Here is a 17,650-nt window from a genome sequence, read left to right as displayed (position 1 = left end):
TGCTGAAGGAGTGTCATTCATATTGCTTTACCTCCTTTTAGCACCCTGTTCTTTTCTCATTCACTGATGGTGAAAATGTTGACTGGGATTCATCCTTTCTGGAAAACAGTGTGAACATTCCTTACAAAAAAACAAACAAACTAGAAATTGAGCTCCCATATGACACACTTCCTCAAGGGGCCCAACATGACAATGTAGAAAAGGCAGCTGCACTCCTATGTTTATTACAATGCTATGCACAAGAGCACAAATAATTAAAAATTATTTTTAAATAATTGATGCTCTTTGAATTCCTCAAATTCATTTGATGAGGGATCAGAAATACATGTGTACTATACCTTTTATTGAATAAAATCACACATAAAGGCCTCAAGGGTAGTATACTATCATATTCTTTAGCTCTAAACCACATTTTATATGAGGTGATTAAAATAATAGTACTCCAGCAGGCTGGAATCTTTGAAAACATCACAGAGTTAGGACTATGGAACAATATGGTATTTTAATGAGCAATATCAATTGATTATTTACTTTAATAAGATATTGTTTAATATATTTATAGAGCTTATGAAAATGTTCCTTGGGACAAAATAATACCACCAAAACTTGATCCAGAAGAAACAACACTGAAAACGACTTCAGACCTTATCTCACAAAAAAGATGTGAAAAGGTGCCAGAATTAAGACAGGTCAGTAAACATGCCAGAGCATCAATGCCTTTATAACTGTGCTAAATTTCAATCATTTAGCCTTAATTATACTACTTATCTTAGCTCTGCACCACCAATGTTCTAGGAGTCTCTGACTGCTGACCTTGTTACCTCACATGTCTCTTTTTACTTATCCCTTTGGTTTATTTCTTAATTGTTCTTCTAATTCATATAAACTATGGTCCAGGATGATATAGGAAGCTCCCATTTGATATCTTGAATGCCATGTCCTATCATTCTGGTTATCACTTTGATATGTGATGTCGCCCAGTATATGTCCTTTTTCTTCTGACCTAACTCACTTAATATCATATCATCAAGGCATAGACAAGAGGACAGATAATAAATCGAGACATGATGATAGAATGTTGGAGTACCAGTGATAGGAGTTAACACTTCTAATGGAATTGGTATTGAAATATTATATCCCTAAATTTCAACTATCAATAACTGTTAACCACAGTTCTCTAATTAATTAAACGATTCATTTAAATATGTTACCCTTTAGGTCTAGAGAGATAGTAAAGCAGGAAAGATGCTTACTTTGCAAGCATGCAGTTGATGTACATTCCCTAGCATGCAATATGGTTGGTGCCCAAGCACCATAAGGAGTGATCCCCAGGTAAGGAGTAAGAGACAAGAGTAAGCCCCAAAACCACTAGGTGGTATCCCAATGCAAACAAACCCAAAACACCTATATTTGCCCTACAATATATTTTTAGTTATTTTGAGGAATATGGTCATTTGGGGGAAATTTGAGTGATGTCCAAGTGTTTTCCGAGCTTTGTATCCAGAAATTACTCCTGGAAGATGTTTGGGGGATCATATGGAATGTGGCAGGTAGTACCGGGCCAATCGAATGGAGGGTAAATTACCTACCCTCTGTAATATAGCTCCAGACCTGATATCCTCCAGTTCTATCCAAATTTTCAGTTTCAGTCAATTGCATGGTTTCATCTTTTTTTAGCTGCATAGTTTTTCATTGCATATACAATATCACACCGTCATTTCCACGCATTTGCCATTGAATATCTGGTTTGATTTCATCTCTTAGCTATTGTGCATTTATGCCATGTAGATGTCCTTTTGCATGAAAGGACTTTTACATCCATTATTTAAAAATTCATATCCTTAACATGATTTATTCCCATGACATACAACAACACTCTTCTCAGCTTTATGTCTATCCTGTTTCTTCCTATCTCCCACTCTAGTATATTATTAATATTTGGCAATTAGTGCTCCGCTATCCTTATCACTATTTCCACCCTCCTCCCAGGTAAATACCAAGAACTTTTCAAGCCTTATCTCAGAATTCTAATTTCATCCCTTAAATATTTGATAAGTCCTGGTACTACCTCTCATAATCAATGTTAAATAAAGATTTATCTTATTGAAAGTTAGAGTTTATAATGAAAAATGCTGCCTTTACAGAAGAAAAAGTGATAAGAAGGGGAAAGCATAGCATTATCAGCATCAAATTTTTACTTAGAAATTCTAATCAGTTAAAGAACAAAATACTTGTCTAGGTTATTTTAACTATTTAAAAATTCTATCAAAAACTTTAAAATATTATATATCATTTAAAGTGTCCATTTTATTATAGACTGTTTGGTATTAAACTAATCTGATCTCCAAAATCCTTCCTAACAAAGTTCAAAGTTTAAGATTTGAGAGCTTGGCTAGAAAAAGGAGAGAAAGGAAAGCAATGGCTGCAGAGTAAGACCAAGGTGTACAAAAATAAGCTTGGACTCTAAATGGAAACCAAAATCAACTTCTTCACAATATTTAAGTCTTAGGGTGTATAATAAAGTTAATTATAGCTTGTGAAAAATAAACTAAATCTAATGATCTGAGAGCAGTTTGGATACCTAATGTGACTCAAGAACCATGAGGAGGCTAAAAATGCTTGCAAAATGTTTCACATTAGTGTCTTTGGGTTAGCCTGTAATGTAGGACCCTTGAGATAACTGGATTTTTATGCACTTATCATAACAAACCTTGCCTATTAAATTTGATTCTCATTTTGATGATGATTTTAGATGGTTGGCGAACTCTGGGACAGATTTCAAACAAGATCTTTCTTGGCACCTGTCAAACCTATACATTTGTAAGTTTGCTTTCTCATTTTCTCTTCACTAGATTTTTCTTATTACCTATCTGTAAGAATATTCTCATCTATATAGCCCAAGGTTTTGTGGCCAGAGAAGTTGTCAGCAACATGTTAGCCTTCCTGGTGATCTTTTGATTCTTATAAAAATCTCCTAAGCATATAAAACATCCTTATAGCAGAGATAGCATTCATGCCAAGAATGATGCCTAAGCTTAGGTGCAAGAGTAAGCCTTGGGTATTGAAGAATATGGCAAAAAATGTATATGTGTATTTAATTATTTTTTATTTTGGGGCCACACTAATGTTCAGGTGCTACTCTTGATCATATCTGGGATGCCATGTGGTGTTGGAGATTAAGCATGTGTCTCCAGCATGCAAAACAGGCACACTAATATATTGATCCATCATCCTGGTGTCCTTAAATTTAAGTTATTAAATGTGCATGATATTAAAGATTTAAAATATTTTATAATATATAATATTACATAAATATTTGGGTTTTGGGCCACACCCAGTGACTCTTAGGGGTTACTCCTGACTCTGCACTCAGAAATTGCTCCTGGTTTGGGAGACCATATGGGATGCCGGGGATTAAACACAGGTTTGTCCTGGGTCAGCCATGTGCAAGGCAAACACCCTACTGCTGCACTATCGTGCCGGCCCCTATAAATACTTTTAAAATATATTGCAAAGAGTGTCTGTATCTATTGAATCCTTGTGGCTCTGCTTTAGGGGTAGTTTGTGGACGTGGGATGAAGCATGGTATAGATAAGTTGTCAGGGTTTAAGCTCCCAAGTGTCTTAACAGCCAGCAGCTGCTCATCTCCATCAAATGGCTGGGCAGGGTCTTCTGCCTGAGCCACCCATTATTTACTCCAAGTTGTCCATTTGTCTCTCCCAGAGACACTCTCAGTTCAGTGTTTACTGGTTATTGCCTTGGATTAGCACAATCATGGCCACTGATTGATGGTCCTTAGGTAGAGGAGAATGATGCAGAAAGCTCCAAGTGGGGAAAACACAAGGAATTCGCACCTCCAACTTCATGCTCTACCACTCCCATAGGAATGTTAGTGAAAATAAAGTATGCGTGTGCACAGGCCTTGATGTACTTAACAACTACAATAGCACAACTGTTGGGTCACTGTGTCCATTGGTTTCCACTGATAAATTAAGTCTGGAATTTGGTAAACACACACACACGTGATATTTATGAGGACTGGAAGAAATGCAGAGAAGAAAGGTGGAAAGCAGGAAGAAGGAAGGGAGGTTGAGGGGAGAAAGGAAGAAGGGTGGCCAATTATTTCTTTGGTGAATGGAATGGATGATGTCTCTAAAGACACTAACTACCCAGTCCATTGGCTTACCTTAACTTCCACATAACCTGTGATGTAAGTTATAGCAGAGATAGCAAGTGAGGGTATAGAATGTCTAACTAATGATAAGTCTCAGAAATAAAGACATTCATATAAATATGGCCCACAGCATGCTATGGGAAGGCCTACATATTTTCAAAAGAGATCCTTCCCAAGGATAAATGGACTTCTTTCTAGGGGTCCCAAAAAGCACCTCTGTGCAAATGGAAAACCATTCACACAGATTCAGATCTCTCTAGCCTAACACAAACACACCAAATAAATGTACACACACCACACACCTTTCCCCAGACTTTGAATGGTCTCAACATGCCACCTCCCTGCACTAGTGTTTATTTTTTGCCCAATGTTAACACAGAGCTCACATCGGAACTCTGAACTTTGGAACCTGGAAGATTTAAATCAGATCCATTTGATACCAATAAGTGCAGAGTCAAGGACAAAACTTGACTTCTGAACTTCACAGATTTGCAAGTAACTGTTGTGAAGAAGTGTCCTTAGACCACTGGCTTATCATTGGTTTCCAAGATTTTAGATTTTGAAGGAGTAAATATGAATATTTTTGTAAAAAAATTTGTATATCCTAGATATCAAGTCATTATCTGATATGTTGAGTGCAAATATTTTTTTCTATTCAGTTCTTTGTCTCACTTTCTTTGACATTTAGGAAGAGTTTTAAGATCAATGGCAGTTATTCTCTGAATGTTTGATAAAACTCAACCATAAATCAATTTGTTTAAATTTTATTCTTGTAGAGGTTTTTAATTACTATTTTAATTTCCTTGTTTGGGATTGGCCTGTTTTGCCTATCTACTTCCTCGTCATTCAGTTTTGGGAGATTATATGTTTCCAGAAATCTTTCCATTCTTCTAGCTTAACAGAGGAAAGTTGTTCACAGAAAGATCTCATGATGGGGCTGGAGAGATAGCACAGTGTTTGCCTTGCACATAGCTGACCCAGAATGGACCCGTGTTAGACCCCGGCATTCCATTTGGTCCCCCAAGCCTTCCAGAAGCAATTTCTGAGTGCATAGCCAGGAGTAACTCGTAAGTGCCACTGGATATGTCCCAAAAACAAAACAACAGCAATAACAAATAAGAAACAAACAAAAAAGAAAGATCTCATGATGCATTTGGACTTCTGGTTGTTTGAAATTGTTTTGTTGTAATTTCTCCCCTTTTATTTATGACACAATTTCATCACACACTCTCTTTTTATCCCCCATGTATCTTGTCAATGGTTTGCCTATATATTTCATTATTATTTTAAAAAAATGATCAGCTACTGGTTTCATTGGTTCTTTATATTATTTTCCTGGTTTATATATTGCTGAATTCTGCTCTGGTTTTTCTCAGTTTTTTTCTTCTACTAGTATTTGGGTTTCTTTGTTGTTTTCAGCTATTTAAGGTATACTGTTAGGTTGTAGATTTTATGCATTTTTGTAATCTTAAAACTTCTTAACATGGAACCAAGAAAAAGTAGAAAACCTAACATACAGAGGAAAAAAAGTAAATTTAAATAATTAAAAATATTCCCAGGTACAAAAGGTAGATCCTAATGGGTTGATAAGACTTAGTAAAAATATTTCTCAAGCTCATTCATAAATAGGAAAAGCAGGATGCTATTCGAATCTCTTCTGACAGTCTACTAGTATAAACAAACTTGCAGAAATGTTTAAAAAAATTTCAGGGGCAGACCTGGGGCATGGAGCAGTAAGGCATCTGCCTTGCCTGGACTAGCCTAGGACTGACTGTGGTTTAGTCCCCCAGCATCTCATATGGTCCCCCAAGCCAGGAGTGATTTCTGGGCACAGAGTCAGAAGTAACTCCCGAGTATCACTGGGTGTGGCCCACAAAACCAAAATAAATAAATAAATGAATGAATGAATGAATGAATAAATTTCAGAACTGAGCTTACCTGGAAAGGCAAATGGGGTTATTGAGATGTAGGAGGAGAGAAATAACTGCTTTATTGTTGGATGCAGTATTAGAATGATGTGTACATAAAATTACCATTTGCAGTATTTTAAATAAAGGCATCTCAAAAAATGGAAAAATAGAGTAATAAGTAAAGTTTAAAATGTATGAATTAAAATTCAAACGAATATTTTGGTCATGTGTTGATGCAAATAACCACAACAAAATCAGTGAACTGAAACAATGGTGTATCAAAAGAATCATACACCATAGCTAAGTGAGATTTTATCCAGTTATGGGATGATGATTTAATCTAGACAAACCAATAGCTTTAACACATGACATCAACAAAGAGAAAGGTAAAAAGCATATTTCATACCATTTGATACAATTGAGGCTTTTGATAATAGTCAGCGTCCATTCATAGTAAAAATCTTCAACAAAATATTGATCAAAAGAATATACCTCAAGATTGTAATAACCATTTACAACAAACTACAGGCAACATCTTAATCGATGGTGAAAAAGAGCCTTTTTTACAAAATCATACAAAAGACAATTGATGTTTATTTTTTCTACAATATAGTTTGGGGTGTCCTTGCCATATTAATCATAGTAAACCCATCAGAGGCATTTAAATTGTACAAGACATTAAACTATCATTCACAAATAACATGATAATATACAAAGAACCTAAAGACTAACCTAAAAAATACTTAGAAAATAATAAAATTAAAAGCAAAGTTGTAGTCTAAAAACTCTATACCAAAAAAAGCTGGGAGATGCTATGAAAAGAGGTCTGTAGAGATAATACAGGAAACAGGGCACTTGCTTTATAAAATGCCTATCTGGGTTCAATCTCCAGCACCCCACTGATGCTCTCAAGTCCTACTAGGAGTGATCTTAAGCTAGAGTACAGGTGAACACTACTGGATGTGTTTTCCCCATTAAACAACAACAGAAACAAAAAGCACAACTAAAAGAAATCAAAGGGTTACAAGGTTAGAAAGATTAGTATTCTCAAATGACATTTTCCCCCAAAGTTTTATTTAGATTCAATGCAGTCGCTATAAAAATACCCAGGATATTTTTGGTTTCTTTTTAGACCACACGCACCAGCAATCAGAGGTTAGGCCTAGTTCTTCACTTAGGTATTACCTCAGGCTGATTCGGTCAACCATACCAAATGGATTGAATGCCTGGGATGCCAGGGATCAAACTATGCAGCTTCTGCATTGCAAAATAAGTGATAGGCTCCGGAGAGATAGCACAGCAGTAAGGAGTTTACCTTAGACGCAGAAGAACGGTGGTTCGAATCCCGGCATCCCATATGGTCCCCGGTGCCTGCCAGGAACGATTTCAGGAGTAACCCCTGAGCACTGCCGGGTGTGACCCCCCCAAAAAAAAATAAATAATAAAAATAAATGATAACCAGAATGAAAAGACACTCTCATACTGGAGGTGAATATTTGCCACTACTTATCTGATGAAGGATTAAAAACTTAGACATATAAAGTACTCGCAGAGTTTTACAAGGAAAAAAATTCCAACCCCATCAAATAAATGGATGGAAGGGATGAACAACAAAAAATTCCTCAAAGAAGTCAATACAAATGGACTGTGTGTGTGTGTGTGTGTGTGTGTGTGTGTGTGTATAAATGCTTTATATTTGTTATTGTTAGTGACATAAAATCAAAAGAGTGAAGAGATATCATGTGACATCAATAATACTAGTGCATATCACAGAGATTAAAATCTACCAATACGGGGCCCGGAGAGATAGCACAGCTGCGTTTGCCTTGCAAGCAGCCGATCCAGTACCAAAGGTGGTTGGTTCGAATCCCGGTGTCCCATATGGTCCCCCGTGCTTGCCAGGAGCTATTTCTGAGCAGACAGCCAGGGGTAATTCCTGAGCACAGCCGGGTGTGGCCCAAAAACTAAAAAAAAAAAAAAAAATCTACCAATACAGGAATGAAATGAATGTGGAGAGAAAAGTACTCAGCCACCGCTGGTGAAGGTGTTAACTGGTCCAACTTTCTTGGGAAGAAATATGAGTTATTCTAAAATAAAAAAGGAATGGAGCTCCCGTATGAAGCCACACCTTCTCCAGGGGCCTATAAACTATATCCAGCAAAAATAATTGTAATCCTGTTTGTTTAAGCATTATTTGCACAGTAATGTAATCATATGTCTAAAATAAGACAAAAGAAATATTTGTATAAAACCATAAATCAAAATTATTGATATTATATTTAGATATTTTGCCATATCTTGCCATATTTTGCCATATTTTCCATGCCACAGGTAAAACCCATTTCCACACACATGTGAATAAATTGCCCTAGTATTAAATATCTTTTAAGAATAATAAAAATGTGAATTTATTGGTACCAAATATTAATTTATATGTTATTATTACTGTTATTAGCATTTGAAAATTCTATATTATGTAAGAAATTCACATCTTAATAAGTACAATTTTATATTCCTGAAAAAATAAATGATCTAAATTCAAAGCAACAAAAATACCAAATAAACATAAGCTCTTTCTGCTGCAAATTTTGTGATCTGGTCAGATCAACCATGGAGGATTAAACTTGTTGGTTAATAAAAGATATTCAAATGTGAATTCTGCATGTCTAAAAAATTTGGGAAATTTGGCCTTCTCAGATATCACAAATTTATTCATTAAACAAATGTATAACAAAGAAAAAGCCAAATGAAAAGTCTTTAGAATAGAATTTAAGTGTCAATAGCATTATTGTTCAAAGGTAGTTTGGAATAAATTTGTTCTGTTTTTATTTTTTAAAGTTTAGACTGCCTTTCTTTAAAATAACACAGTTTTGATAATTATCTCAAATCCTAGGGATATATTTGGAAACTTTCTTTTTATTTTAATAACAAAAACAGAAGTGCATTGTTTACTAAAGTTAATGTGATTGACTCGATCATTCTCTTTTTTTAAGCGTGAGTAAAAGTTCTAGAAGCAAGTATATTCCTGTGTATACGTAAGTTTATTTCTTTCATACTTTTTAATGTTTCTGGATGTTTTAAATTTAATACACTTACACCTAAATTGTACTTAATTTTGTTCAATCATTTATGTACTTTACTTTTATTTTTTTATTTTTTATTTTTTTGCTTTTTTGTTTTTCAGGCCACACCCTTTTGATGCTCAAGGGTTACTCCTGGCTAAGCACTCAGAAATTGCCCCTGGCTTGGGGGGACCATATGGGATGCTGGGGGATCAAACCTCGGTCCTTCCTTGGCTAGCGCTTGCACCACCTCGCCGGCCCCATGTACTTTACTTTTAAAGATAACAAATTTCCTAACAATTTTTTAATGTTTTCCTAAAACAGTGCCTATTTTGTATCAAGAGTTTTTATCAAAGTTTTGTTAAGAATTTTGTTGAAAGGGGAACTGTGTTTTCATTATTTCCAAATTAGCTATTTTATAATATATGTTGAATGCTACAAATATTGAATGTTGTAAACAAAAAATTTATGGTTGCTACAAATGATATTGATATTAATATTAAAGAATACAAAATGCATACTATTTTTTAATGTATTTTCAGATTTTCAAAGGTGAGCATTTGGGCCTTTCTGCTTTTGATGGATTATAACACTATGTCTTCAGATGCTAGAACTTAATTTCGAAATTTCACAGACTAGGGAGCTTCTAAACAAACGACATTTATTTCTCACAAAGGTTGAGATTGGAAGTTTAATATTAAAGTGACAGCATGTTAGATTGAGGACTCCATCTTTGTCTTGGTTGTGGGTTTCTCAATATGTCTTCAACATGATAGAAAGGCAATATTGTCTTTTTGAAAGAGCACTTAACTGGGGTAAAAAAGATAATACAAGGACTAAGGTGCTGTTGTTCTTTTTTTATGATCTACAAGAGAGTTAACTACTACATCCTCTGATCTCCGACACTTATTACCAGATCTTAAAAATAAAACACTGTAATTTGTTGTCTATAATACAGTTGTTTCAAGTATTTAGTATTCCAGTACTAATCCTACAATCAGTATGTTGTTCCCTCCCCCAATGTACCCTATTTCCACCCACTCATCACAAGCCTGCATCCTAATAATTATCAGAAAATATCTCAATAAAATTAAATTCGTGATGATTGTTTTATCTCACATTGTTTTAGGATTTACTGATCTGGTTGTGTCTTTTGTTTTACTTTTGCTCATTGGGTTTGGGCTTTTACACAACTTTGCACCAAATTTGCTGTGAATGTACTGGGCTACTAGTACTGTGAAGTGTGGAGGAAGTGTTGTTCTGGCTTTGAGTTTAGCTGTTTGCTCCAAGAACTGTGGAACCAGACCATTTATATGTCTCAAGAGGTCAGTGGAGCAGATACTGGGCCTATTGGTAAGGGAGGGTAATCTGCCTGCTTCTGTTCTGAGAAGGAAAGCGTTTTCAACATAGAGGTGGAAATCATGGTACCCAGAATGATTTAGAGGTTTGGTGGCTTGTTCATGACCAAATCTTTCTCAGGCATTCAAAGGCACATTGCTGGTTACACTGAATTCTTGACTACCAGCCTGTTTCCTTTTCCACAGGAACCCTGAACTAAGTTTTGCTTGCCTCAGTTCTTCCCTGGGTTCCATTAAAAAATTATTCCAGAGTAGCAGAAACAAATGTTTTATTTGATCAAAATGTCAGTGTAATACCACTTAGTCATCAAATTTGATCACTAAAACCTGGGAACTCTTATTCTGATAAAGAGTTTGTTGTTGTTGTTGTTGTTGTTGTTGAACCACACATCTGGTTATGCTCAGGAATAACTTCCTCTATGCTCAGCTCAATGAACTACTCTTGAGAGTGCTCAGGGGACCACATGCAGTGCCAGAGATTAAACCCAGGTTGAAAGCAAGATTCCTGTGGATTTTACTATCAATTGATTAATTATATTAATTACATTAATTAATTATGTTATTAATTTTTCCATTACTCAATTAGACTGCTTATGAGATTTATTTTAAAAATAATGTCTCTTGAATTTTAGGATATATTATGTTGCTTCTATAAAAAAGAATATGCCCCAATCTTTTCTCTGTGTCCTTATAGTGGTCATGTGCAATCCACAAACTGTGATGACATTGACAACCCCCATGGCGATGACAGGTCTCTGGCCAAACCTCGAACCTCCAAAATTCTTTACGCAAACACAAGACAGTGAGTGTCACTCAGAATTAGTATCTTTATTAATTACTAAGAATAAAATATGATGGGTTTTATTATCAATGAATAAATAGAAAATCACCTGGCATTAAACATAGTTTAAAATTAAGATATATATATATTTATATATATATAAAATTTGTGTTAAATAATTGTATTTTGACAAAGGTAATTTCTTTTTCTTATTTTATTATTATTATTATTTTTTATTTTTTGGTTTTGGGGCCACACCCAGCGTTGCTCAGGGGTTACTCCTGGCTGTCTGCTCAGAAATAGCTCCTGGCAGGCACGGGGGACCATATGGGACACCAGGATTCAAACCAACCACCTTAGGTCCTGGATCGGCTGCTTGCAAGGCAAACACCGCTGTGCTATCTCTCCGGGCTTGACAAAGGTGATTTCTTTTTGATTATTGATTTCTTTTTTATATGCCTTGAGCAGTTACTTCATTTAAATATTTTCATTTCTTTCTCCAAAACTTGTGGAGGAAAATTCCACCAAGTGTTGAAAAGCAATAATAATACTATTAATAAAACTAATTTAATAATATTTGTATAACAGTTGAGATATGGATAACAACAATGCTTAGTGGAAAATAATAATTTATTTTTTATTTTCTCTTTTTATAATTTCTACTTTAAATTTTTACTTGAACTAAGATTTACAAAGTTAGTGATGGCTGAGTTTTAGAATTATAGAATTTGAGCATCAATCCCACTACCAGTGTTAACTCCCATCAACAATGATCCCACACTTCATCATCCCACATGTTCCCATCCCACACCCACACATCTTGCCTGTCACCTTGACAAACACACTACTAAGTTTAGTGTGAGTGGCTTAGTGTTTTTGATGTTTTGATGATATATTTCATCATATTATACTCAAAATCTGGTACATTTGCACTAAGCCCTGAGGCAGGGACAATTGGGAATGATCATTCTGGACAAGAACTGGGTACTGAAAGGAGATAAAATGATAGGTATTATACCTGTTCTGCAACCATATCACAAGCCACAGTGTCTAAAGGAAAAAAAGAAGAGAGAGAAAGAAAGAGTATGAGATAGGGAGTTTGCCTTGAACGCGGATGACCCAGGACGGACTTTGTTTTGATCCGTGGCATACCATATGATACCCAAGCCAGGAGTTATTTCTGAGTGCATAGCCAGGACTAACCCCTGAGCATCACCGGGTGTGGCTTCCTCCAAAAAAATAAGAAAAAAGAAAAATAATAAGGTGAAAGAGAAAAAAATAAGAATAGGGAGGAGGGGGGGGAAAGGAGGAGGAGAAGAGAAGAAGACGATGGAAAAAGAATAGGAGGAGGAAGAGGAGAAGATGAGGAAGGGGAGGGGGAGGAGGGAGAAGAAGAGAAGGAAAAAGAGGAGGAGAAAGAGGAGGAAGTGGAGGAGGAGGAAGAAGAGGAAAAGGAGGAAGACGAGGAGGAAGAAGAGGAAGAGGAGAAAGAGGAGGAGGAAGTAGAGAAGGAAGAGGAAGAGGAGGAAGAGAAGGAAGAGGAAGAGGAGGAAGAGAAGGAAGAGGAAGAAGAGGAGAGGGAAGAAGAGGAGGAAAAAGAGAAGGAGGAATAGAAAAAGGAGAAGGAGGAGGAGGAGGAGGAGGAGGAGAAGGAGAAAGCAGCAGCAGCAGTAGTAGTAGTAGCTCTGCCCCAGGTGGCAGGGAGCAGGGAATACAGGAGAGAATTTTCACTGGTGAAGTTATTGTTTATTGCATGACTGAAACTCAATCATGAACAACTTTGTAATTGTAGTGGAAGCAATAGCTGTTTTCTGAACATCCTTATTAAATAAAGTGTTTAAATAAAGTAATTCACTAAAAATAAAATAAAAGATTAAAATATTGAAGACTTGTGCTTATCCTCTTGGGACACTAGAGGGACTCCCAGGTCAGTTTCTTATGATGGTGACATGTTTAGCAAAATTTCATCCCTAATGCAAAGAAGAACTTTTTGTTTTTCTTGTTAGAATCTGATATATGTAAAAGTACAGTTTTATATGTAATGATTAACTTAAAATGACAAAGAAATGCCTGTATATTCCTGCTAAGCTAATGGTAATTTGCTGACATCTTTTGAGCCACCTGAAATGTTCCCATGAACTCATTTACCTGTTTCTCTTCCCAATTTTAAGTCCATCACCATTTGGCTTCATGATTCTCATTCTTTTTGATTTCATAGTTTTACTACATAAATATGAATCTTTATAAATATTATGAATCATTCAGAATATGCATTCAGTATAAAGCATAATATGGGAGAAAACTTCATAAGTTTCATAAGTCCACACATTGGGATACTCATAAACTTCAGTGAATTTTTCACCAAGTATTGATTGAATAGAGAACCACACCCTTCAAAAGTAAATTTACCCTTTAATTATTTTCTCATCCCAAATTTTATAACAAAGAAATTGATATTGTTTTTAAGGACTACTCATAATTGTACTATATCAACGTAGATACTATATGAAGGGAGCTAATATTCATGTCCCTCAACTTTAATGGATGTCATATCTCCGACAAAATCTTGGGATCAGTTGGGTACGTCATTAAAATTTATCCATTCCCAAAGGATAATCATTTTATAATTTTTAATTAATTATTCCTTTTTAAATTATTTTTCCAGTTCCTGTCATCCCAATTCCAATGTTTTAATATAGGATTTGAATAATAATAGACTAAACTATTTTATTATCATAGAGTATTATATAGATGTTATAAATTAGCAACAAAATGATAGATAAATCTTATATCACTATAATACTTTCTTAAGATTTTAGTTTATTATTATCTTGTGCATTTTTGTTACACCTTTGAATACTGATACTTATCAAAATTCAAATATTTAAAAATCATAAACAGTATTATATTTCATTTTAATATCAAAAGTCTTATATGTATTTTAGAAATTTGTCTCAAGCATGCATGAATATTTCACGTATGCAATGTATATTGATTTATGTGTTTATATTTGTGTGTTACATATTTAAAAATGAAATGAACATATTTCTTGAAACTTTGTAAGGATATATAAATCATTTTAATGGCTGTACAATACTCTATTGCTAAGCTACATTGTAATTTATATGTGCTAAGTCCTTTGTAAACATTTTTTTATGGTAAAAAAATACAGTGATAAAATCTAAATTTATCTTTGCATAGTATCACATGCATTTCTGTAGGATGAATAAGTCCTTAAAAACAGAATTCCAGAGGTTGGATAGTACAGAAGGTAAGACACGTTCCATAAACCAAATTCCTTGTCAACATATGTGGTCACCTCTGACCTTGGAGAGAAGTATCCCTGAGTTCTGCTGAGTTTTCCCTTACAAAAAGATAGTCTCTCCTCACTTAAAAACAAATAAGTTAAAGCCTAGTATAGACCCCCTCCATTTCTTCCAAATATGTTGCTTTATCTTTAACACAAGAGCCATATTCCTTATAAGACCTTAATAATTAAGATTTAGAGGCTCGGCTGGGCTCAGAGCACTCCGCATGCCAGGATTTCTGGGTGTCTTTGCCTGGTATGTTGGGGGCTCTGGGCAGGACAGCTAGCCACAGGCCCCCTGGGCTGACCACCTAGTCCAGGGGTCCAAGGTCCCCCCAAACCTGGTGGGTCTTCAAGGCCACGCCTGGTTAATTGGGCCCTGGGGGGTGGGGGGGAGAAATTCCTCCCTAGGCATCCAAAAACTACAGAGGCACAGCTGGGCTCAGAACACTCCACATGCCAGGATTTCTGGGTCTTTGCCTGGTATGTTGGGGGCTCTGGGCAGGACAGCTAGCCACAGGCCCCCTGGGCTGACCACCTAGTCCAGGGGACCAAGGTCCCCCCAAACCTGGTGGGTCTTTAAGGCCACGCCTGGTTAATCGGGCCCTAGGGGGAGGGGGGGAGAAATTCCTCCCTAGGCATCCAAAAACTACAGAACCACGCCGGGGCGTGAGCCCCCGCGCGTACTTCATGTACTTCATGTATTCAGAATATTCCTTATTCTTATGTTATGTTTTGCATATACAGAATGTTTATTTTGTATTCTGCCCTTTCCCACACCCATACAAAGCTCTTTTTTACTCCTTAACTCTCTAACCCCCTCTCAAACATCACTAACCTACATTACTCTTTTTAACTTCAGTAGTGTACAATCCTAATCACAGTCCAAAGATGTGCATTGTGTGTGACAACCCCAAATTGTTTCAAGATACATAAAATGGACACGTATTTCTTTAGAATATTTTGTGGGTTTTTTTGGACAGCTATAATTCTTACTAAATTTTTTCTTATACAGTGATGATTCTAACTTTTTATCTTCTCTTTTTGAGCTGTTTAACAAGGAATTTTGGTGGAAGAGTCCCCCAGTTTAATGCTTATGATTGAACCATGTCATGGGAATCATTGTAATTGTTCTTATGGCCCCCATATGCGCCAATAACACCACTTGGCATTGCTTCTTATTTGCATAGGCACATTAAAATGGGAAAATACTATACATACAAATAAGATCCTATTTAATAGAGATTGGAACACACAAATCTTGTAGTGCAGAGGGACCTTACACCCTGAACATTGACATAACGACCTGGCACAGACCTCAGAAGAAAGGGCATAATCCATTCTGCCCTGAACCAGGGAAGCCATCCACGAAACATCCAGGCTGGTTTATAACATCACCTGGAAGCAATCCTCTACCACGGAAGACCTACACTGCTCAGACTTTGACCTGCTCAAAAGAGACTTCCCTTGACACTGAGAAGACTTAACAACGACAATGACCTGCTTACAGGACAGGGCTCCCTGCATTGCCCTTTGATTGTGAGGTGAAAGGAGAGGATGCTCCACATCCTGACTTCAATGTGAGATATGCAGATTCCAGGATCTTTAATACAGAAACATGATACCAACAACAGAGACTGTGTGAAAAATAAAAGTGTGTTGGCACTACAGACAATGTATTGGATTGGACGATCTAGCTTGCCTGAAGCCTAGACTTGGTCTTATGCCAGGAAACTTTAGGGGTTGGGTCTCTTTGTACTTAGGCCAGGGCTATTTCTTTCCATGTCCCTCATATTTTGGTGGGCCTATGCAAACAACAATTGCCACTCTAGCGCCATTTTTACTGTGCTCCTTTGACTTTAATCTTTAAAAAGAACTCACTTAAAATTTGAGGTTAACGTAAGCTAATATGCATGTATATGGAAATGTAAGAAAATACTATGCCTGTAATGTTTAAGGAGTTACATAAGTTTTTTGGCTTTAGATTGCTTTGTGTACTGTTAAGAAATATTATAATGTGTTACAATCTGGGGACTTGAGGGACAAAGTAATTGTACATGGATTCTGTCTTATTTATCTTAATGTTCTTTGGCTGAAATTTCAAAGTTAAGATATCAGCAAGGGGACTTCTGAGAATTATGTTATGGGTGATTGTCCTTCCACTGTAACTTTACCTTGTCCTCTTTCTTTGTACCTTTGTTCTCATAATTAAAAATAAAAAAATGAAAATTACTATAAAGTAAAAAAAATAATTAAGATTTAAAAAAGAGATTATTTTCTTTGAGTAATTATTTAATAGTTCCATGTAGTTTCAGGGTGATTTGCTTTCAAGTGGTATTGATACCTACAACATGGTTGTTCAATGATATGGAACAGTGAAGCTGTCTTAGAAGTGCAGAAATGGAAATTCCAAGACATGTTCTGAATTTCCCAGGAATATATGTATATATATACATATATATGTATACATATATATACATATATATACATATATATGTATACATATATATATATATGTGTGTGTGTGTGTGTGTGTGTATCTGAATTTCCCAGGAATATATGTATATATATAGCATTTCTAGAGGTACATTTCTTTGCATGGTCTATGTAGTGGGAGAACCATGAAACTTAGGTATGTACCTGTCTCCTATTCAAGTTCTTACTTCACAGCAACCCCCTAAAGCTCAAAGCTGGAGAGTTTCACTCCTGGAAGAGAGCAAACAAGTGGAAAGTGACTACACTGGATCACTCAGGCTCTAAACCTGGTGCTTTCCAACATGGTGCCCCCAAAATAGACTCTCATTCACTACATTGAATTCTATTTTAGAATTTTGGGCAGTTTCACAATGACTGTGCCTTTACCTCAATCACTTAATTACTGCACCAATTAAAGTCTTTACAAAAGACAAGTCATTACCCAAAGTAGGACACACACACACACACACACACACACACACACACACACACACACACACATGCCCAAGAGGTACTTGAAAGTCAAGTGGTCAGATAAAAAAGTAGGAATCTCTACCTATGTCTCCCTATGACTGTTCTATAC

At 36.0% G+C, this 17,650-nt stretch overlaps 1 protein-coding gene across 1 annotated transcript in view; it reads left to right on the top strand.

Moving 5' to 3' along the window:
* Window positions 1-17,650, top strand: part of SPATA48 (spermatogenesis associated 48) — a 78,008-nt gene that overhangs the window by 35,142 nt on the left and 25,216 nt on the right. The window contains exons 4-7 of the mRNA XM_049777028.1: window positions 563-689; window positions 2,753-2,820; window positions 9,078-9,119; window positions 11,199-11,306. Coding sequence (XP_049632985.1) covers window positions 563-689; window positions 2,753-2,820; window positions 9,078-9,119; window positions 11,199-11,306 — 345 coding nt within the window. The remainder of the gene's footprint in view (window positions 1-562; window positions 690-2,752; window positions 2,821-9,077; window positions 9,120-11,198; window positions 11,307-17,650) is intronic.

Source organism: Suncus etruscus, chromosome 7, assembly GCF_024139225.1.
Source record: "Suncus etruscus isolate mSunEtr1 chromosome 7, mSunEtr1.pri.cur, whole genome shotgun sequence".
Taxonomy (NCBI): Eukaryota; Metazoa; Chordata; class Mammalia; order Eulipotyphla; family Soricidae; genus Suncus; species Suncus etruscus.
The sequence above is the reverse complement of the archived record's forward strand: the minus strand, read 5'-3'. Positions and strand labels throughout refer to the sequence as shown.